Here is a 22910-nt window from a genome sequence, read left to right on the forward strand (position 1 = left end):
CCATGCCTGCAAGTGTGTTTGTGATCCCACATGTATCAGGTGCCTGGCTGCTCTGGGACTTGCAGTAATTGTCTCTTGTTTGTTTCAGGTGTGATCCCCGGGGCCCATTTGCTGTCGGGGGAGAAGACTTAGACCCTTTTGGGTGAGTACTGCTGGGGAGGTGGCAACAACACAACTTGCTTTTGTGGCTTTTCAGCCCCAGTTCATCTTCTAATTTTAGAGTTTTCAGTCAGTCTCTTCCTTTGGGGTGGAGGAGGGAGTTGTTGCTGAGCGGCTGAGAAAGCACTGCCACATGCGCTGCCCCTCCTCAGCTAGAGCAGTGCAGGAGAGCGCTGAGTGTTGGCAGGGAGGTGAGCAAGCCCAGCAGGCAGCTCTTCTGCCATTTCCCGGTCCCCCTGCCCACCCTAGTTTATCAACTGTATAGTGAAGAGCAGATGGTGGGCCTTAGGGCAGCTCAGGGCTATTCAGAGATTACCCCACTTGATAAAGGGAGCCTCTGAGCCCCATTAGACTCTGGACGGTTCTTATCATGCATCCAACAAAGTTACTATAGCCTCTGCTCTCCACTCTCTTCCCTGAATGATTCTAACTAGATTTTAACCTCTGCTGCAAAGTGACCCCAACTTCAGCATCTCATTCCTAGACAGTGGAGATATAACTAAGCAGTGACTTCAAAATTTGGGGAACCATCAGCTCATTCATCCTAGTTTGAGCACATGAGGTCAGGTCCATGGAACTCCATGAGGGACAGATGCTGTCAGGAGCCAGACTTAGGCAATCTACAGGCAGTCAGAAATTGCCCTGAGGCCCTTAAGGGAAAGAGCAAAAAAAACCAACATCACGAATTTTCTCAATGCTATTATTAGTCATTAAACCTAAAGTAGCACCCTGCAGAACCTTGCGAGTGCATTGAAGTTGACCTTGGCAAGTTCTGGCTCTTGGTCTTGATCAAGTTGGCCCTCTTGGGTGTAGGATAAGGCAGGGATCTCAATTTTGAGGAGCCCTACAGAACCAAAAGCACTGTGCAGAAGAACCAACCCCTGCAGAGCCAAAAGTACTCAGCTGTGAAGTTTGCTCTTCGTATAGGCTTTGTGTTCTTGCCCTTGCCCACTTTTTGCTGGCTCTCAGGCAGCCATCCACATGTCTGCTTGGGCCATCCACATTAGACAACCCAGCCATTCTTGGTCCATTCTCTCACCTCCCTCACCTGTTCTCCAAGGGCAGTCCTTGCCACACCTGCTTACCCAACTTTTCTTCTTGCCTTAGGCATCGGAGAGGTGGCATGATTGTGGATCCCCTGAGATCTGGCTTCCCAAGAGCACTTATTGACCCTTCCTCAGGCCTCCCCAACCGGCTTCCTCCAGGCGCTGTGCCCCCAGGAGCTCGCTTTGACCCCTTCGGACCCATTGGGACCAGCCCACCTGGGTAGGTAGTCATTCAGGTATGCTGAGAAGTAGGACCTGATGGCAGCTTGGCTCAGTGTGGCAGCAACGAAGGTTTCTAGCCCCAGGCACACAGTTGCCGCTGCCTTCACCTGTTGCTGCCAGGAGAGTGGAGCCTCCTCCAGGGCCCTGCCTGATGCCTCCCTGGAGCCTTCTAGGAGCTCCCTATCCCTCAGAGCCTCTCTTTCCCCAGCTCCCCTCTGGGGAGGACTCAAAGTAGGAGGAGGAACTAACAGTTCTTGAAAGTTAAGTATGTGTCAGAAACTCATTGGATCCTTTCTTCAGCAGTCTTGGGTAGATAGTGGTGTCTACATTTTATAGATGCAGAAAGTGAGACCCTGAAAGATTAGGTAACATACCAAGTGGGGGAGTCAGGATTCAAACCCAGGCTGTCTGGCTCTTGAGTGCATGTTTTTAAATTCCTCACACCACCACATCATTTTGAAGGGCAGGTTCCCTCAGTGCAGGGTCACATCTACCCGTGTCCCCCTGGTCTCTCCATCACTCCAACTCATCAGCCCCTCTTTCCATTCCAGACCTAACCCAGACCATCTCCCCCCGCCGGGCTACGATGACATGTACCTGTGAAGGCCTCAAGAATGTAACATCCCAGGCTTCCCTCCACTCTCCTGGAGCTGCCACTGCTGTCCCCATCAGCAACCATGTTCTTGCGGGCTGGGGGCAAGGGATTCTGCTCATATGTTTGCAGGCCGGCTGGGATAGCCTCCCCACCCCTTATCAGAGCCAAGACACCTGCTGCAGCTCTCCACCTAGCTGCGGATAGCTCCCAAAGAGAAATCAGTGTGTCTCTTTCACCACCAGCTCCTCCCCTTTCACCACCAACTCCTCCCCACTTCCCAAGGGAGACTCCGGCAACCTTCAGCAACATATATCCTCGACCAGATGCAGTGCTATAAGAACAGAATGCATTTTGGATGTTATTATTAAGAACCAAATGTCAATACAGAATTCATGTTGCCGGCTTCCCACTTTTCTTTTTACATTAATGCATAGCTCCTTCCATTTATGAGACTTTAGAGTTTGAGTTTCTGTAGGGCTGAATGACTCTTTTTCCTGCCCAGGGCCCATTCTTGCTTCTCAGGCACCTTCCATTCATTAATTGCCATTGCTCCTGACATCACTAAGATGGGTCCCCCATCTGGCTGCATGAATGGCAGTGAGTGACTGGAATCCCATAGGCCACAAGGATGACTTTCACAAGGGCAGGAACATTGTGGAAAGACTACATCATTCTGATGAGGCAAAATTCTCCAGCTCTTCCTGTCTGGGCCAGTTTTGTAGGTCCATCTATGCATGGGCAGCAGTAGTCAAAAAGCCAAGGAAAAAACAGAGCAGACCTGAAGGCTAATCCTATTTTTGTCAGTAACTTAGTGACTGACCCTAAGCAAGTCCCTTCTCCTCTTAGGGCCTTGTGCCAACCCTGTGAAATTGGAGGTGGCTTTCCGCTCTAAAGCATTTTGATGCCTCATTCTGTGTTTGGTAACCCCTATAAACTGGGGCAGAGGAAAAGAATGATGGTTCAAGGCCGTACTTCCCTTGAACCTTGTGTGGTTCTTACCTAACTGTGGTTTTTGGACCCCGTGGGGCCCAGACCGAGCACAGGAGCATGGACTACATCTCAGTATGGTGTTGAACTTCGGGAGGAGCAGGGAGTCCTGTGCCTTGTGTCCTGGCCCACCTGACCTTTGGTGTTCTCCGGATCCTTTTCAGCCCGAGGCCTGACAGACGCGGGCAGTGATGAGCCCTGTTCTGGAGTGGAAAGAGCACGATAGAGCACCAGGCTAAGAGGCACGAGATCAAGGCGGTAGTCACTTCCGCTCTGCAGCTAGCATTTCAACCATATGTGGGTCCTTTCATTTCTCAGCTCCTTGGATTCCTTCCCCTAAATTAGGACCTATTATTTACCTGTAGGTAAACAAGCTACTGTAGCTCTTCTGAGGTATCTGCTGGGCTGTTTTCTTTAGCCTCAGATTGCTTATCTTCTTAGCCTGAGAACAGGTAGATGAAAACTAAATCGATGCCTAGGCCCAGGGTCAGTCTCAGATGGAAGCTGGGCCTGGGTGGGGAGGCTGTCCTGCGCAACAACTTGGGTACTTCTGTCAGTCCCCATGGCAAGCAGTGATTTAGTAAAAGACCCCAGAGACAGGGAAGCCAACCACCTTGAAACCTTTAGAACATCTCTGCTTTGAAGAAAGACCCAGAGATCAGGCAGAGGTGCAGATTCAATCATTACTCATAACCTTTGAGAGCTGGCAAATGGGAGGAATGTTAGTTTTTGTTTTGGAATTGGACCATACTTGCAACCAAAAGGACTTAGAGCACTTTGCTGATAAAAACATCCTTTATTATAAAAGGAAGTATTTAAAGGATGATAAAGACCATCAGACAGAAGCAGAGAAGGTAGATAATTTTTAGGATCTTGATGTGAGGAAAAGATTAAACAATAAATTTGCCACTTAGATTTTCTAGTAGCAAAGGTCAAAAAGATAGTCATATACAAAATTCTGTTTTCTGAAAACAGAAAATTGTGATTCATCTGCAGAGTCAGCCATTTTCTGTGAGTTTCCTTGCATCAAGAACACTGAGAAACAGAGTCATTTTCTTTGGTGTTCTATGGGAGGAAGTGAATAGAGCCTTTAGGAACTTCCTGGTCAAGCTGATGGTGCTTATTTTGGTCTGGGCCACTTCCCTCCTTCCAGTCATGAGTAATCATCAAGCAGGAGGTTGGAACGTTTCAGGTGTGTATTTTGTAGAACCCAAAAGATTGGAGCCTTAACAATAAACATCAGCACTAAGTGACCTGTTCCTCCTTTTTTTAATAACAGCTTTATTGAGATATAATTTACATACCCATAATTTATTTACATACCTGTTTAAAGTATACAATTCAGTGGATTTAGTGTGTTCACAGTGTTGCACATCCACCACCACTTCTAATTCCAGAACATTTTCACCACCTCAGAAAGAAACCACACACCCATTGGCATGACTCCCCATTACCTTGCTCCCAGCCCCAGGCAACCACTAACATCTATCTCTAAAGATTTTTTTTTGTTTTTTCTGGGCAGTTCTCATAAATGGAATCACTCAATATTATGGCCTTTTGTGTCTGGCTTCTTTCATTTCATGTGATGTTTTCAGGATTCATTCATGCTGTAGCATGTATCCATGGTATGGATATATCACATTTTGCTTATGCTTTTATCAGTTGATGGACAGTTGGGTTGTTTCTACAAAAAGGCTATTATGAGTAATGCAGCCAAGAACATTTGTGTACCAGTTTTTGAGTTTTCAGTTGTTTGAGTTTCAGATGTTTTCAGTTCATTTGGGTATATACCAAGGAGTGGAATTGCTGATTCACATGGTAGCTCTATATTCTACTTTGTGAGGAATTGCCAGACAGTTTTCCATGGAAGCTGTACCATTTTACATTTCCACTGGTAATTTATGAGGGTTCCAGTTTCTCCACATCCTTACCAACACTTGTTATTTTTCATGCTTATGGCCATCCTAGTTAGTGTGAAGTGGCATCTTATTGTGGTCTTCTCTTCCATTTTTTAAAAAAGAATTTTGACCTATACCACGCAAGGCAGAGACCAGAGTCACTCCCCCTTGGGGAGCAGTCTATGGTTTTGATCATCACCACCTTGGGATGAACATGGCTGGTGAGCTGCAGAGGAGTTGATTAGACTTTTGGGGATGGTTCTGGGCTGGATGTGATACAGGGCAGGTTCTGTCTGTAGAGAAAGTTCTCATGACCTTTTCAGGTCTAATGAGATTCACATCATCACTTTGGTTTGGTTTGAAATTTCTTTGTTTATCCAGTGAATTACAAGTAGAATAAAGATCTAGTTCTAAATTGTCTTTTGGTGGTGAAGTGCTATAGACCATCTCGGACCATTTCTATGATGTACCAGCATCCCCCACATCTCACCTTCTCTTCCTTGGCTTGCCTCTTCCCCAGTTCTTAAGAGTTAGCTGTGTTTCTTACTGCATTTGTCTCCTAAGTCATAAGCGTCTGTCAGCCTTCATTGTGAAGTCATACGTCTCTCGAGACCGAAGCTCCGAGAATGTATTGTGCTCACGGTGGAGGTGGTGTGCCTGTGCTGGATGGTCATTAGTTGTTGACATGTAGTTAGAAAATAGGTAGCAAGTTCCACACAGCCTCACTCTTTGGAACCTTGTTTCTCCTATGGCCTCCCTTTCTACTGTCGTTAATAACATTCTGTTAATGATCCATTGCTCTCTTCACAGGAGAAAATTAGAATCTGTGGAGCAGTTTGTATTCTTTGTCACCTAAATTTGTCTACTTCTGTACATTTCCAATAAGGCTCCACCAGGGCAAGGGAAGATTCCCCACATGTGTATCCCCAGCTGTTTCTGTCATAAAACTTGTATGTGTATAAACCACTATTGACTTTTTGTACCAAAGGAGATACTCAAAGACAGACATCCAAGTCCCCAGCCCTTTATTGCCCTTGGGATACCACGAGGCACAGATATAGGCAGCTGCTGTGTGGCTCTGGAGTTCCTAATTCCCAGATTGTAGCAATGAAGATGTGATCCTGCTGCTCTCTGGACCATAACCTTTTTGGTTACAAAAGGTAAATTTCTGTTTACTGCAGCTGAGCCCCAGGACTAATGCGTCACTGCATTAACCCCAGGACACATGCACCAAGTCACTGCAGCCATGCTTGGTCCTGAATCTGTCCTGGAGGGTGGGTCAAAAGGCAAGTGTGGCAGGTAGGATGGTAGGCAGGGAGGGGTGGCAAGGCCTAGCTGACTGAGGACAGACCCAGTAACAATGACAGGAGATTTGAACACCGCACAAGTGGCAGTGCCTGTGGGAGGCGCAAAGTGGAAGGCCCAGCCCCTGCTTAGAGGAGCATGAGGCTGACGGTGCAGTGCAGTAGAGGACACTGGATGGCCATTTGAACAACTGCGCTCCAGATGAGCCACCTAAGGTAAGTGTTGTGAGAGTCACCATGGGTTTAGAGGGACAAGGTAGTGAGAGGATGCTGCTGATGCAAACAGTTCTCCATGAGATTTGTGTACACTTAAAGTGTGAGAAGCTCACGTGTACTGTCTTTTTCCTTTACATGAATATCAAGTACAAAGAATTGAGTCAGTCAGTCCTCTTGGTTAATGGCACATTAGAACTCTGATTTGAAGTTTTCATTGATTTTGCCCCCAGGATCCACTCCATTCCTTTGCCCCCATGGGTCACTCAAATGTGTTTCATGTATCTTTTAAAATTCAGCACCTTTATAGCATTTTATACCTTTATACCTTTATACCTTCAGCACCTTTATACCTTTATATCTTCAAATCATAAGCATAATGAGGTGTTATGCCCATTTCCTATACCAGAAAAGAAAGGATTGGAAAGGTCCAGTAATTTGCTCAAGGTCAAGCAGGAGTCTCAGACTCTGTCAAGCATGGGTTACTCACAGCCTTCCCTTTGTCAGTGTGTGACCATCCTCATCTGCAAAGTGAGCATCACTCCTATCTGCAGGATTCTTGCAAGATCCAAACAAATAATGTGTCTTATTAACAGAGAGGTGGGGCTCGGTGGGTGCTTGCTGCAATTGTTACTGAAGTCATATGGGTAGATAAGGGTGGGACTCAAGGACAAGAGAGGAACCTTGGAATATCCCCCGGTGCAGGAAATAAGCATTTATCTGGTGCACACAGTGTGCTAGGCTTCTCCTCATCGCATGTAGTACCCCTGACAACCCCAAGGTAAACAACAGCTAGTGGCATTAGTTGAGATGCTGCACATACCCCCTGGGGTGGCAGAATCATGATTGGAACCCTTGTCAGTGCTCTTTTCAGTAGAACTGCTGTACCCAGACCTCACATCCTCTCTAGGTGAGGTGCATGGGTCCCTGGGCAAAACCCATTCCAGAAGCTGGGAAACCACGTTAGGACTTGTGTTCTTCATAATCCCCAGGATGGTCTTAAGGCTCCTCAGTCAGTCCTGTTTGCACAGCGTGCCTGATGCTCCTGAGTACTTCCACCTGCAGCCACAGTGCCCAGAGCACGTGGTTAGGAGGAGCATCTGAAACCACCTGCACAACCTTCATTCCACAGAGGAAGAAACAGGCTCAAGAAGCCCATATGTGATGGGGAGCTCCTAAGAGGCTTCCCCGGGCCACAGGAATGGGCTTAGACTCTGCGCAGGGCTCTGTCACCTGGCCCCATGTGCTGCTCACCTCAGCCTTCTGAGTTCAGTAGGACGGCAGCTACTCTTCCCTATTGACAGGTGAAAAAGCAGGTCCACAGCTGTTGAGTGACTTTCCCAAGGCCACACAGACCACAAATTGTGGCTCCAAGTCCAAGGCATTTCCAGTGAGCACTGCCCAAATCAGTCATGGAGGTCCCTGAGTGACAAAAATATGAGGGACCCCTTCTTTCCCCATCCCAGTTCCCACAGCTAGGCTGAGAAGAGGAAGGTGCCATACAGGTTCAGGACCCTGGTCAGCGGCCAGCTTCCCTAAAGGCGCTGGAGGAACCGTTTGGAGCTAGGTCAGGTCAGTGTCTGCTGCTTCCTCGCCCAGGATGGCCCACTCCTGGGGACAGGCAGGCATCCTGAGAGGAGGGGGTCTGGACCTAGGTGTCTTGCCACCCAATACAGAGCCCTGCCCTCTCCTCCTTCAGAAGGAAGCATGGGAGCAGTTCCATCATCTAGGTTTCTTGGTTCTCAGGACAGAAATTCAAGTGAGAAGCCTCTGAAGAGAGGGATGGCCCAGGGGCCCTCGGCCATGGTGGCCTTGGACAAGTTTGGCTTTCCCCATCTGTAAAATGTAGATAAGGATGGACCCACCTCCCCAAGATCCTGCCTGTGAGAGTCCATGACTAAGTGGGCCATGGGCTGGACTGAGTTCAGTGCTCCCCTAACCTGCCCTCCTCCTCTTCCCCACAGAGCTTCCCAATTTACATGTAAACCACGGGCATCAAAGTGACAGCTGATAGCCCAGGTTTGCCCACAAATGTGCTCTGACTGGCTGCATTTTATTAAATTTGAAAGATGCATGATGGCAGCTATTAAATTTGAGTTTTGACTCTGTTCTTTACCAGTGGTGTGACCTTCAGCAAGTCACTTAATCTGGCTATGCCAAAGCATCCTCATATGTCAAATGGAGGTAGTGATAGGACCCCTCTATAGGATTGTTGTGAGTTTTAAGTGATCTAGTACATGTAAAGATATAGATGAGGGCTTGGCACAGAGAGAGCACTATTGTTTAAAAATTGGGTGACAATGTGTGTAATAAGTAACTGGTTCATTGCAGTGTACAAACATAAAGTGTTTTCTTTTTATCCAGGTGACCTCTATCAAATACTCCTTTCTTATCTCAACATCTTGGGCCCAGCCAGTAACTAACTGGGCACTTTGGTTTTCAAACTCAGTCCAGCCCAGCTTAAACTTTCCAACTCCCAAACTTCCAAGAGGTGGTCTCTGGCTTCTTCTGAGGTCTCTTGCTCCTCCAGTGTGGTGGGTGAAGGGGAGGAAGGGAGAAAAGTAAAGTTTCTTCAGTGGCCATGATGATGTTGGTGAGAGGAGATTTTTTGTTGTTGTTTTTTTGTTTTTTTAAGTAACAGAGTCTCTGTTGCCCAGGCTAGAGTGCAGTGGCATGGTCAAAGCTCACTGCAGCCTTAAACTCCTGGCCTCAAGTGATCCTCAAGATGGAGTCTTGCTATGTTGCCCAAGCTGGTCTTGAACTCCTGGCCTCATGTGATCCTTCCGCCTCAGCCTCTGGAGTAGCTGAGATTACAGGCACAAGCCACTATGCCTAGCTACAGGTGTTCCTACTCTAATTCATACTAGGGTTTTGGGTTTGGTTTGGTTTGGTTTGATGCTGGGGTTTTTGGTAGACTATATGGATAATTTAGAGGGGGTGGTGAGTGCTTTGTCCTGGACCCTCAGAGAGGAATGGGGATCTCTGTCCTATCTAAGAGGCTCACAGCCCATCTCTTTGACGTAGTATGCTGGGCTGCAGTCACCTGTGCTACCCACAGCTCAGCCTCCTCTCACCTCGCTGCATCAGTGCTTGGAGCCCCAGGAACACTGGGGTCCTCTACCTACCTACAAGGGCCTTAGGACACTGCGAGGGGAGGTAGGACTGTCCCTCCTCCTCCCTAATCCCCAATACCACCATCCCTTCAAGTCAGCATGGGCTGTTCCCACAGGGGCCTTCCCACCTCAGGAATTCTCTGGTCAGAAATAGACCTCATCTTCATGTTCACAAACTCTTCTGAGCTCCAGAAGATACATTTCAAGCCCTCTCAAGAATACCCTCCTTACATTTTTCATCTGTTCAGTGCAGTATCTCCAAAACCTAGCAGAGAGTGTTCAAATCTTTGTTGAAAGAATGAATAAAGGGTGCTTGGATGGGTAACACTCAGGTGGTCCACAAGCCCTGCAGCTTAGTCCTGCAGCTGGGAGGCAGGCATCAGTCCCCTTCTTAAGTCATTTAGTAAGTCCTGGACAGGGGGAAGGGTGTGGAGGTCTGGTCCCAGCAGGTGGCATCTCACTGGACACTCCCTTGTCCTCAACCACCATTCTCAGGCAGTGGGATAATCCCTTTCAGCATTCTTTTACACACACAAAGGTCCAGCAGTCCAGCTGCTCTTGAAAATTCAGGAGTTCTGGTAACCCTGAGCCCATCCACCACAGGGCACCAGCCAGCCGGAATTGAAGCAGACCTCCCCTTTAATCCTGCTGCTGTCACAGCCACCTGCTTAGTTTGTTAATGTCACCTGCCGAGCCCTGCAGGCATTTGCACTTGGGTCCCTGCTTTAATCTGATGAGGAAGGGTGGGGACTGTCAGGAGGAGAGTCAGCAGTAGTAACAACTCTCCTGTGGGTGCCTGACCCCCATGAGTGACTTCAATAAAATGAAATGCGGACACAAAAAGGAATCAAAAAGAGAGGAATAGGGGGAGATTGGAGGAAGAGAAGAAAGATGAGATGGGAGAGAAATGGCTTTTGCTAAATGCCCTTGGCCCTAAGTCAGTACGGGCCCAGACACTGAGCCACCCGGGAAGAGGTTGGCATGGAAGCCGCCTTCTTCCTCTGCCCTCCCTGCTCCCCTGGGGCCAGCTTTCCTTCCACTCAGTAACCTCCCCGTCAGCCCAGGAGAGCAGCAGCCGCCACCTTGACCTTGGTGGCTCAGAGTCCAATTAGGGACAGGTTGTTGAGATGAAGTACCTGGAGCTTGAGGTCATGTCCTCTGGCTGCAGCAGGATCTCTGAGAGAAGGGCTGGGGGTACTGGAGTCCACAGTCCCATGGACGGGCCTCCCCAGTGCCAGTATCACCCCTAAAGTGCATGACATCAAAAGATTCTTCTTGCCACACACATCTGCAAGCAATTATAGTGGCTGACAGTGACCTCTCTCCACGTGCTATACATTGTCTCTATGTGAACTGAGTTTTCATAATGGCCCTGTGACTTCAGAACTGTGGTTGTCCCCATTCTATAGATGATGAAACGCTGAGGCATGCCCTTCAGTATGCCTCATCCCACACTCCAGCCCAGAATGCAGACCTCCCTGCCACCCCCCTCCCCACCCCCACTAACCCCTCCCCCACTACCACCACCACAGTGCATGCCAGGCTGTGTAGGCCTCTGAGCCTCTGCTTATGCTGTTCCTCTGCCCTGAGTGCCTTTCCTTCTCTCCACTCTCTCTTCACACTGGTACTGCCTCATTGTTTTAAGATTCCCATTAGACACACCCTTCTTTCCTGGAAGAAGGGTGACGCTTTCTGACCCCAGTTCAATCAGATCTCTCCTCCACACACACAGTCCACTGTGCATGACCATCACAGCAGCAATCACTGTCCTGTTTCCCCAGACAGCCTGTGACCAACTCAAGAGCAGGGTCTGTGTGTACCCTACAGCGCCTAGCTCAGGGAGGAATGCAGATTGTGTGTGAATGAATGAATGAACAAACGAACATGAATAGCTAACATCAAGCAATTATGGGGTGCCAGGCACCGTGCTAAGTACTTTACAGGTATCATTTTATTTTCTGCTCACCACAGCCTTATGGGGAAGGCACTGTTATTAGCACTACCCTTTTACAGATGAGGAAACAGGCTAAGAGGCATTAAACTACAACCAAGCATCCAGGCAGTCCCACTCATCTGACGGACCATCCTCAGTGCACCTCCTCTGTAAGGGACTCTGCCTCTGACAAGCCCTCTGAGATTTGAGTAGGGAGAAAGCTCAGAATCACTTGGCCCTCTGGGAGGAGGAAGATGGTCATCCTGCAACCCTCTGCACCATTTAGGTGTCCTGGTCCTGTCCCTTTGCTCATGGAACAGCTTGATCTAGAAGAGAAATAATGTGGCGAAGAGGGTTTTTGGGCCAAAGACAAGAAGATACCACAGGGCCAGGGTTGTTACTGTCTTTAGCCAGGCCTCTGGCCATTGGGACATTGGCTCCCCTCAAAGCGGGGGTTGGAAGCTTGGGGAGTCTCTTGGCTAAATCCTACCCATCTCCACTATGCTCCATCCCTAAGATATCCAACACCTGACCAGTAGATGCTAACATACCTTCACTGACAAGAAGCTCCCTACCACTCCAGCCCAGATCTCAGCAAGTTTCTCTTTCTCTAGCTGAAATGTACCTCCTGGGGACCATCAAAAGGAGTCCATTCTCAAGGAGAGACCAGCAGGCCCAGATGGAGGGCCTCCCTGACTTTGTGAGTGCTTCCTGACAGAACCTGACACAGAACCCCATTTCCTGTGGCTTCTTAATAATGCCTTCCTTCCCCCCCCCCCACTCCTGCCCCTTCAAAGCTCTCCAGACCCAGAGTACCAAGCTCTCAACTTCGGAAAGCCCTCTGCTTGTGTTCTCTGATCCCCTAGCTTTCAGAGAAGACAGAGTGGGAAGGTTTCCAATTTTCCTCTGGTAGACCAGAGAGATGGAGTCATTTGCCTAAAGGCCCACAGGGAGAAGGGGTTCCCAGCCCAGGACCACACAGTCCCCTCCAGAAATGCCAGGACAGAAATGCTTCTGGACATCTCTCCTCATCCTGCTAAGGGTGCGGGGAGCAGGAAGAATACAGAGAAACCAGCTTCACCTGGGGAGGAGAAACTTGATTGTTGCTGTGAGGTTGGCATCCTGGGAACTGCAAGGCCTATGGCTGGTGGAGAAACAGAAGATATCGTCAATCATCCAGAGGATGTCCTGGCTTGAAGCTGCTTTACAAGATAGGTGTCCTCGGCCTCTGGGCTAGGTCGGACAAGAGAAAGCTCTGTGTGTGTGTGTGTGTGTGTGTGTGTGTGTGTGTGTGTGTGTACGCGCATGCGCATGTGTGTGCTCATGCACATATGCATGTGTTTGTGTATAGATATGTACATACAGGGAGGACATTTTAAAGAGAATCCCAGGGAAATTAATGCTTATTCTCAAGGAAGGGAGCAATAATGGAATCTCAGGCAGCTGGCGTTTTTGGCTGGGAGATGCCTGAGGTAAGTGAGTAGATGTGATCATGGATACTGGGGTTCTAAAGGGCCAGGCCTGGGCACTCAAGGTCCTTGGATGGGAAGAATCCAGTTGGTTTATCTCACAGGCCCCTAAACACCCAGCAAATGTCTCCCAGGTCTAGCTGGCACCTGGCTATGTCCCAACAAGGTTGGGGGAGAAGGGTCTTCATGAGGGAGACCCCTCTAACCCTTCCACATAAAGCCCTACCAAGGCCCAGGCAAATGGGTTCCCAAGTTCCCAGCTACAGGGTCCAGTGACAAAATCAGCACCTTTGAGGCATGTGATCCTTTGCACAATTGATCATCACCCCTAGAGAGGGCTCCAGGAGTTTGAGAAGGAGTCATGGGCCTTCTGGGTCCTGCATATGGCTCTGCAGCACCAGCAGGTATAGGAAGCTTTTGTTACATGTATTCATCCACTCATTCAACAATGAGCACCTATAATGTGCCAAACATGTTTCTAACACTGGGAGTACAGCAAGAACCAGTTAGACCTAAATTCCGGCTTTCATGGAGCTTGCAATCCAGTAGGGGAGGTCGTGGATGGGAAAGACAAGTACAAGGCTCAGCCTGCTGGGTCGTGATTAGTGATCAGAGAAAAATATGGCCACGAAGGAGAAAAGGGAATGAAGTGGGGTGGGGTACAATTTTAAATGTGTTCAGCAAAGGCTTCACTGAGGAGGAGATATTTGAACAAAGCCCCTAAGGAGGTGAGGGAGTGGGCCTTGCAGATATTGAGGGGAAGTACCTTCCAGGCAGAGGAAACAGCACGTCTGAAGTCCCTTGGATGTGAGCGTGCCCAGTAAGGTTGAGGAATGGTCAAGAGGCAAGTGTGGCTGGGGTGAGTAAGTAAAGGGGTAAGGGGTGAGAGATAAGGTCAGAGAAGCACAGGGGCCCAATTGCTTAGGGCCTTGTAGGCCACTGTGAGGGATGAACCCCGGTTTGGGGTTACCTGAAGCTTATGCAGTCCAGGGGGGGCATCTTCAAGATAGATAAGTCAATTCAGGGCCTTGGAAGGGACTTGTGCTAGAGAGAGGCCCGGACACTTAAGCTTTGCCAGTCTTGCTATAAATCTGCCACTGGTTGTGGTGAGAATTTTGGCTTTTGCCTGGAGAGGGAGCCATAGGAGAGTTTTGAGCAGAGGAGTGGCATGACCTGACCACCCTCTGGCCCTTCCTCTGGCTGCTGAGTGGAGGATGAACCTGGTGGTGGGGCGGCGAGGAGGGGAGGAGAAGCGGGTAAGAGAGAAAGCCAGAACACCAGTGAGCAACCCCGGACTGGCAGTGACAGCCGAGGGTGGACAGCGATCAGATTCTGAAAGTGGAGCTGACAAGATGTGCTGATCTGGGATGTGAGGTGTGATAGAAGAAAGGCAGAAGGGTTGGCCACAGCGTTTGAGGCCTAATCCAGCTATCCCCAGTTGAGGTGGGGAGGGAGAGCATCATCATTCCTGGACCTTATACTATGCAGTTCTCCATTTTATCTGTAATCTGCACCACCACCCTGAGGCAGAGCTTTCGTTAAACCCACTTCACAGATAGAGAAATCCTGACTCAAAGAAGTGGAGTAACTTGCCCAAGGTCACACAGCCAGTAAGTGGCAGAGCCTGGATTCCAACTTTAGTCTTACCAATTCCAAAATCGTATCTGTTCTGATGCACCAGGAAAAGCAAGGTTTGGGGCCCTAGGAGCGGGTTGGGTGGGAGAGGCAGTTGCTGGAGGAGAGGCACATTTCAGTAACCACAGGGACCCCTGGGATGCTGCAAAGAAAGTTCTCAGCACCCTACTCTGTGTTCCTAATCACCTCCTTCTTAAACCTGTTTCTGATCCACCAGCTGGCAGATCTCAGCTGTAATCATGGGAAATGTTTTTGTCATCTCTCAAGCTTTCTTAATTCACTGACAAGGTAATAACTGCCTTGGTCCATTATACACATTTTCTAAAGGAGTTTCAACATTAGAATGCAAAGCAGACTTCTCTGGCTTAGAAAAACTTGAGATTCCTGGGATTTAATCATCAAACAGATTTAGCCCCTAAATCTGTTTGATGATTAACATCAAACATTTCATAAGAAAAAAACAAATGGCAATGTGGCCAGTGTGTCCAGGCCACCCAAATGTGTCTGATTTCTCCCCTAAATAAACTCGTTGCATTTAAACTGATATGAACTGATGGTCCCAGATGCATTCACTCAACAGGTATGACAGATCATTAGTATCCAAATGAGTCTGCCACCATCACAGTAATCCATATGACTTGGTTGATATTTTTATTATTATCATTATGGATTGAAAAGCCTTAGCCCATGATTTGGGATGTCCAATCCTCTGTAGTTTACTTAGAACAGCTCATGCCACGTTCTGTGGCTGTGCCTGCTTGGAGCCTGGGAGAAAGCGACACAACAGCGGAAGCCTAGGACTTGTCAGTATTTTACCATCTTGGAGCTTTGCTCTTTTCAAACCACACCCCTTCAATACCACAACAAAAATCTGGGAAGCCAAGATAAACAACCCTTGTCCCTTCCAGCCTTCCTCTAGCTCTCAGCTCTTGGTAAAACCTACCAGTAGGAGCAGATATTTGATCTGTCATAGAAGCTGTGATATTACACTCCCCAGATGTTCAACTCACTGGACTGAAGGCTCAAGTTACAGCTCATCAGGGCCTCTCTACCCTACAGACTCCATGCCCACCCCACCCTCCCATCCCCAAGAAACAGGATCCTCGGCCCATGTGGCCAACTGAGATGGAGTAAGTAGGACCTACATTGGGCAGGGGATTCACTAAAATGACTCCTGTAGGGTCTCTACACCAGTGGCTTAGAAGGCATGTGCTCTCGAAGGCCTCTGGGGCCATTCAGACTGAAGGATGCCTCCCCACAGTCCTCAAACACCTATGTCTTCTTGCCCCAGGACCTACTTCCTTTCCTTATCAAGAGTTTAAAGAGAGTCTGCAGGAACCTAGAAACATTTCATAAGAAGAAAACAAATGGCAATGTGGCCAGCATGTCTAGGCCACCCAAATGTGCCTGATTTCTCTCCCGAATAAACTGTGGCTTCACTTTACTACTATATGGGGGAGATTAAGGTTACAAATTCAACATAAAAAATTTTTTTCCTGCTATCCAAATAAGGTCAGGAGCAAGAGACATACTATTGAGGAGAAGGTGATCAAGGCCTGCATCATGCCCACAGAAATACAATAAAGCCCTCACCCTTTCCTGTGTAAAAGATCCTTCTTGCCCAAAGAACTGGGGAATATTGTGCACTTGGCTTTGTAAAAATGTGTCACTGCAGGAAATTAGACCCCAAGACGAAAACCAGGCTGTCGCAAACTTTGAACTGAACCCAACCCCACCAGGGAGCTCTTTCCTGAGACCATGAGAGCTGCTGGCTGTGGTGGTCCCTGAAGTCAGGCCAGAAAGTGGCAGGGAGAATGGTTAGTGCCTGGTGGATGCCTTCCTCCCCTGGAGGGGTGACTGGAGACAGAGACTGGGTTCCCATTCCCAGGGAAGAACTAGAGGGACCTCAGGGGTCATCCAGTCCAACCCCCTCACTTGAAGGCAGGGCAACTGAGGCATGGTGAGGGTAGGATCACAGTTTAGTCAGTGGGGGTACTGGGGGTCACTCTGGTGCTGACTTTTCCCCTCATCATGAAGCCACCTCCCACCTTAGATGGTCAGGGCTGAAAGGGACCCCTCAACACCCTCACTCAGCCGATAAGGACAGAAGAGGTCCCTCACTCCCAAGGCATGAGGGAACGAGATGGGCAACCTTTCAAACAGCTCCCGGTCTTCAGAAATGCCAAGAAACCTCATCCTCCAAGAGCAGCGGTTTCCAAACTTTTGTATTTTTAGCAGCAGAAGCCATCCTCCAAACAAAACCGTATGCAAAACCTCAGCTACAAAACAGACCAGGGGGCTGCTTGCCCATGTGGGGCATGGGCTCGGCCCCGAGCTCTCCTTCCAGTACCCAGTACTTCTTCCACAAGCCCCTATGTGAGCTCAGTTTGAAACCCCAGGCCTTGGCGGGGGGGCGGGTGTGGGGGGATCTTGTGGCACTGGAGCTAAAGCAGCCAGATAAGGTGGGAGTACTTAAGACCTCTGGAGGGTGTGGCTAGTCTCTGAGACCTGGACAACTTCATTCTCCACCAGGGCCTGGCCCCCATCCCCATTGAGCTGTCTCATGCGCAGGTTAATGGAGCCATAGGTCTTCCTGGAGCCCCTGCCGGGGACGAAGGTCCTCCGGCGGTACAGCTCGCCCTTGCACAGGGAGACCATGAGCAGCACCGACAAGAGCATGCCGCCCACCGTGAGCAGCCCCAGGCCTGCGATGATGCACTTGTCCAAGTGGGAGCCTAGGCGGGCGTAGTACATTTCTAGTCGTTCCATCTCCCGCGCTGTCACTGTGTCCGGATTGACTCGAGCCTCACGGGGGATGGCGTATGCTGTCACCACCAAGAGAATCCCACTCACCAGGAAAACGAGGGCGGAAACAAAGCCATAATCCACCGGGCGACTCACGGGCTCCAGGCCTGGCCCCTCCTCTGAATGCAGGGACAGATCATCCCGCTGGGATCGGGGCAGTGAGGAGACACCCCCAGAGGGACTGGGTGAGCTGCCCAGTCTCGTGTTCCCAGGGTTCTGGAAATGGGTCTCGTGCTCCTCTGAGGAGAAGCAGGCATTCTCCACACCCTCCCTGGATGGGGCCACCGGGCCCAGGGGAGCTGATCTCCTTGGGGCTTGAGGACCATTGCTCAGTGTCTTCAGTTCCAGACCAGGGGGAGATGCCATTGGGAAGGAGGGCCCCAGCTCATCCCTTGGCCCCTTGGCAGCTGGAAGAGAAAACAGAAAGTCAGTTGAATGTAGCAACCTCTCCCTGTTGTGGAGGACATCACACCAGTCCCCAAGCACATGAAGGTGAGTCAGGCACGATTCCCACTTGGGGGTGTCTGCCAGACAGAGGGGAAGACAGGGAATAAGACAATGACAGAACAGTGTGATCCGGGCCCAGATCCCACTCCACCACCAGCTGGGGTATGACTGTGGGCAATTCACTAATCCTGTCTTGGCTTCAGTTTCCCCACCTATAAAATAATCCTGCTACTCCCCTCTAGTTCACAAAGCTGGAGTAGGATCGAGACAACCTATGCAAAGTGCTCAGAACCCTGAGTGCTCAGTGTTAGCGATGAGCTCCTATTATGATGGAGGGAATGTAGATAGCGTGAACATCAGGCTCAAATCCCAGCTTCACCACTTGAGCTTGGGCAAGTGATGTGACCTCTCCAGATTTGGTCTTCTTCTTATCTGTAAAATGGTAATGAATAAAATGCCTCCCTCATAAGGCTGTTGTGAGGATTTCATAAAGTAGTGCATGCAAGACCCTGGCCAGTGCAATCCATGAACCTTGTTGTATGAGGGAAGGATGACAGAGGTGGGGGAGGGGGTAGAAATGCAGAAGTTGTGGGAACAGAGGAAGGGAAGTTCCTGGGAGTTGGTGGCATTTGAGCCAGATCTCAGAAGATGAATTGGATATTTCCCAGCAATGGAAGGTGATGAGGGCATTCTGGAAAGGGGAACAGACTGCCTCAGAGGCCAGCTGGGGCCAGCTCACAAAGGACTCTGAAAGCCAGGCCAAGGAGCCTGAGAGTCATGCGAGCTGAGGAGCTGGAGCGGGAAGTGCTGACATCTGCCTCGGCTTCAGAAGAAAGGAGGACTGATGGGATGGGAGCGGGCAAAGTGGAGGACGGGGGTCCAGCAAGGAAGCCAGCAGGTTGGGGATGGCATGGCTGAAAGGGCCAAGAGGAAGGGGCAGACTGGAGAGCCATGACTAGGTCAAAGCCAAATGCTTTTATGTAAACAAAAGGGTGGGGACCTGGACTAGGACCACAGGAGGGGAACCAGGAGGGAGAGGTGAGAAGAGGGACACTGTCTGTGCTGCAAAAGGACTCACCCCACCCAAGAACCTGAACACACACCCACCCAGACACAGACAGCACATGTGCATTCCCACTGAAGGATACTGACTGACAGCCCGGGGACCATATTTGGCTGACAGAAGTTTTGCTTTGTTTTGTTCCTGGCCTGTTCATTTGTTTTTGGTGAATTAGTTGCAAATGTATAAAAAGCAAAAGATTTTAGATTTTACATTTTAAATGTTGGATTCCTGGCTTCTCCTGCAAAATGAAAGAATCTGGCCACCTTAGGCCCCCGTTCCCTTATAACACTCACCTGGAGTTGGCAATCGGGGCTCTTGGATCTAGCCTCTCCCTGGCAGGTCCTACCTCAGCCCCCTTCCTTGCCTGGCATGTGTCATTCCTGATCCATAGCAGAACTGCATCGCTCCTTGTATATACTGATGGCCTGAGGGCACATGCACATACACTCAGAGCCCTAGGCACACAAGTCCACGGGCTACAGAGACCCCCAGGTGCAAAGTGGCTCGCATGCTCTAGTGTGTCTACACACACATACATGCACACACACATGATTCTCTGCATTCTCATGTTGGAGTTTATTCTCCAGTGCACTGTGGTTCTCTCTGTCTCTCTCTCTGTCTGTGTGTGTGTATGTGTAAATATGAGCAAATGAAGTGAGGATGAATGGAATGAATGAATGAAACTCAAAGAGCCTCAGTGCAGGAAGACATGTTTTTCAATCTTTCTGACCTTCCTGTCAATATGGACTAGCATCAGACACCTCCTCTTAGCACATATAGGGCCTTTCATGTGAGTACAAAGCTTCTTTCCCTTTACAACCCGTTTCTATCACTACATCTCTCTTTCCAGAGTCCCATTTTAGTAAATGTTTACCAAGCACCTACTAGCTGTTAAGCTGTGTACCCGACACTTCATGCAGGAGTATCTCATATCACCCTCCCCAGCCCCACGATCCGGAATTACTGTCTCCATTTACATGGCCAAGATCCCATGGCCTGTATGGGAGGGTGGGACAGGAATTGAATGCAGGTTCCCTAAGAATTATTATCACGTACAAACCTGCAAACTCATACCCCTGTGCTGGTGGTATCACTCCACCAGCCTTCCCTGGCTCTGCATCCCTCACTCATAGACCCTTCATTTTATCTGGCTGTTTAACAGCAACCGTCAGCACCTTGAGAGCAGGGATAAGTTTCAATTCCATCTGGGTCCCCAGCCTGGGCCCAGACTCCTCTTACTTTCCAGTGAATAGACAGAAAAAAAAGATGTGTTTGTTGGTTGGCTTTTTACTCTTAGCACCAAAAACATTTTCTTGAGTGCCCAGCCACAAACAGGTACCAGCAATGGGTGCCATGTGGGTGCTCAGAAGTGGCCCCCAACCACACCCTCAGCACCTTCCACCCAACTCAGCTCCTGGAGTGGCCCAGGAACCCCTTTCCCAGACTGACATGTTGATGCCTCCATAACCTGGAAGAAATCTGGGGCTCCCACATTCTGGGAGCAGGGCTCTCCTTCATGCTGCAGGACCCCAAAACTTTTTTCTTAGGATGCCACAGTGAGAGGGCAGAGAAAAAAGAGGATTCCTCTCACCTAGAGTTAGGACATCTGTCTGTTTCATGCACAGGTTCAGAGATACTCACCAGTTACACAAAGGCCGTGCCCAATTACCCAAACAGAAACAGAAACACACCAACTGACACAGCTGCTCCTGCCCACCGTTCACACCCCACGACCCTACCAGTTACTAATTTCATCTGCAGTCAGACAGGTCCTGAAAGGAACACTCCAGTTCCACACTCACTCCCCCAGCAGCTGTTCCCACGGCAGTACCCACAGACACCCAGAAGCCACGTAGTGTGACCCTCAGATCTTCCAGCCACACGATTACCCATACCCTGGGAGGGGGCAGGACTGGTCACACGCACGCGCGAGTACACACACACACACACACACACACACACACACACACACACACTCTTAAGTGCCCCTGGGAGTAAGATTCAAGCCAGATCCACCAAGACCCGCAGGGGCCCAATACCCCACCCATCGCGCGCACTGACACCCGGAGAGAGGGACACACAGCGGCTGTGGATGAAGCTTCACAAAACGCAATCGATAGACACACGCACGAGTTGTACACAAAGCCTTGGGGCGCGTAGATACGCACACGCAGGTCCACGCTGTTGTACCCAAAGTTGCGCGCAGAAAGCCCCAGCACGCCGGCTGCCCACTGCGCCCGCTCTCGCCGGCCCGCAGTCCACACCCCCTGCTCCTGCCCTTGACCATAGGCGCGGGCCAGGGCAGGCCGAATCGGACCAGGCGGAGGCCCGGGGAGGCCGGGTCCCCTGGCCGCATGTCCTTCGGCGGGCCGCGAGGTCAGGCTAACTGTCCTTCGCCTCCACTCCCCGCCCCCGGCCCTCGGCCTCCAGCCGCCCCCCCGCAGTCCCCTCTCCGCGTGCGTACCTGTGCCGGGCCTCCCTCCCTGCCTCCCCACGCGGGGCGAAGGGCGCCCGGCGGCCGGCGGGCGAGGGTGCGTCCTCCCAGTGCCCGTCCGCCTTCCTGCAGCCGGCGTCCGCCTGCGGGGGTCTCTCCTGCGGCGCAGCCCGGAGGGCGCGGGCCTGGCCGCCACTGCCTCGCCCTCCCCGTCTCCCGCCCCCTTCCCGGCCCGGCCCGGCCCGGAGCAGCTGCCGAGGCGCACGTACCTGCTTGCGCCGCGCGGAGCTGTACGGCGGCGGTGGCGGCCGCTGGGGGGGGATCCAGGGACAGAGGGACAGGAGAAGGGGCGGGGGCCGGGGATCGCCGAGCGCCGCGGAGCGAGCTCCGCCCGCGGCCGGCGAGGACGCCCGGAGAGTTAGCCCAGAGAGGGACTGGAAGGCGTGTGATGGTCTGGGGTGAGGGTGCCGGGGCTCCAATCCATCGTCCTCCCCTCCCCTCCAGGCAGATCTGGATCGCCAGCGCCTGGGCTTAGTGAACTGGGGCTTCGAGCCCGCGGTCCCCGGGCGTAGGGGCGGGGTGGGCGGGGGGTGCTGGAGAACACCCCTCCCCCGCCGCCTGCCTCTCCACACCACTGGAAAGCCCCTATTGCCCCAAGCCCAGGTGCCTGCCCCCTCCTCACTCCCACTCTCCCACTTCCCCTTCCCCCCACCCCCCACCCCCCACAGCCCCCAGGTAGGACCCCGGGTCCTCTCTGAGGTCCTTAGGTCGGGACAGTCTCCTCTGGCGCTTGCGGCTCCATGGCTCAAGGGCGCCACCTGAAGGCTGCGAGAAAGAATCTGACGAGCCCCCTCCCCCTTTTCTCTGCAATTTTTTCTCTGTGGGACAGTGGAGAGCCCCGCCCAAGAGGGGTGTTCTCTTGGGCGCATAGCCAATGGCCAAACACACCCTCACCCTCCAAGGCCCAGTTGTGGGGCCTCTTCTTCTGGAACCCCTCCCTGGGCACACACACCCACTCACCCCAGGGGCCCCTCCATCTGGGCTCTCCTTTTGCCTGCACTGTTTGCTTTGATCTCTGACGGTCCTGATTTTGTTTAAGGGTCAGCCTCCTCCATCGGATTGGCAGCTCCTGGAGAACAGGACCCGTGTCTGATCGCCTAGAACGACCTAGGTGGGTGTGGGTGAACAGGCTGTGAATAGGAGTGACTTTCACTTACTTCCTTTACAGGGCTGGGCTGGAGTTAAGATGAGTCGAGTGAAGTGCCTAGAGTACCAAATTCAAGGAGACATTTCCTCTTTGGGTAACACACGCCAACCCCAGAGAAAGCTTTGGTCTGAATCGTGCAGGTTCAGGGAAGACACGGTGACCAGCTGAATCGTGTGGCCTGGGGTAGTACTTCTGGCCTCTGAGCCTGTGTCCACTTCTGTCCATGAGGAACGGGAATGTGCAGCCTTCAAGGGCTGTGGGAGGGCCAGCAGAAGTTGGCCATGTGGAAGGACAGGCAAATGAGAATGCCATGTCCTCCTCGGCCACCTCATGAGCGGAGCCTAACCTGTCCTCCTCCAAACTTCTGTGCAGTCCTCACC

The 22910-nt window shown here is 50.9% G+C and overlaps 2 protein-coding genes across 5 annotated transcripts in view; one reads left to right on the forward strand and one right to left on the reverse strand.

Annotated features, from left to right (window-relative positions):
- Positions 1-5322, forward strand: part of PSMF1 (proteasome inhibitor subunit 1) — a 43087-nt gene extending 37765 nt beyond the window's left edge. Inside the window, exons 5-7 of one of the 2 annotated variants that reach the window (XM_007962843.3) lie at positions 89-142; positions 1267-1425; positions 1979-5322. In XM_007962843.3, coding sequence (XP_007961034.2) covers positions 89-142; positions 1267-1425; positions 1979-2030 — 265 coding nt within the window. In that variant the 3' untranslated portion in view covers positions 2031-5322. The remainder of the gene's footprint in view (positions 1-88; positions 143-1266; positions 1426-1978) is intronic. The other variant, XM_037995015.2, reaches the window with a different exon arrangement.
- An 11462-nt stretch (positions 5323-16784) lies between these two features.
- On the reverse strand, positions 16785-22131 carry TMEM74B (transmembrane protein 74B). 3 transcript variants are annotated; one of them, XM_073008724.1, is made up of 2 exons: positions 21593-22131; positions 16785-17786 (listed from the first exon to the last, which is right to left on the reverse strand). In XM_073008724.1, exon 2 carries the CDS (start codon positions 17743-17745, stop codon positions 17047-17049), a length of 699 nt encoding a protein of 232 aa, XP_072864825.1. In that variant the 5' UTR covers positions 17746-17786; positions 21593-22131; the 3' UTR covers positions 16785-17046. The 3 variants fall into 3 exon arrangements, with proteins under 3 accessions (XP_072864825.1, XP_072864834.1, XP_072864836.1); XM_073008733.1 differs by having other exon boundaries at positions 21354-22131; XM_073008735.1 differs by lacking the exon at positions 21593-22131 and adding an exon at positions 21058-21264.
- Between the last annotated feature and the right edge of the window lie 779 nt (positions 22132-22910).

This window comes from Chlorocebus sabaeus, chromosome 2, assembly GCF_047675955.1.
Source record: "Chlorocebus sabaeus isolate Y175 chromosome 2, mChlSab1.0.hap1, whole genome shotgun sequence".
Lineage (NCBI taxonomy): Eukaryota > Metazoa > Chordata > Mammalia > Primates > Cercopithecidae > Chlorocebus > Chlorocebus sabaeus.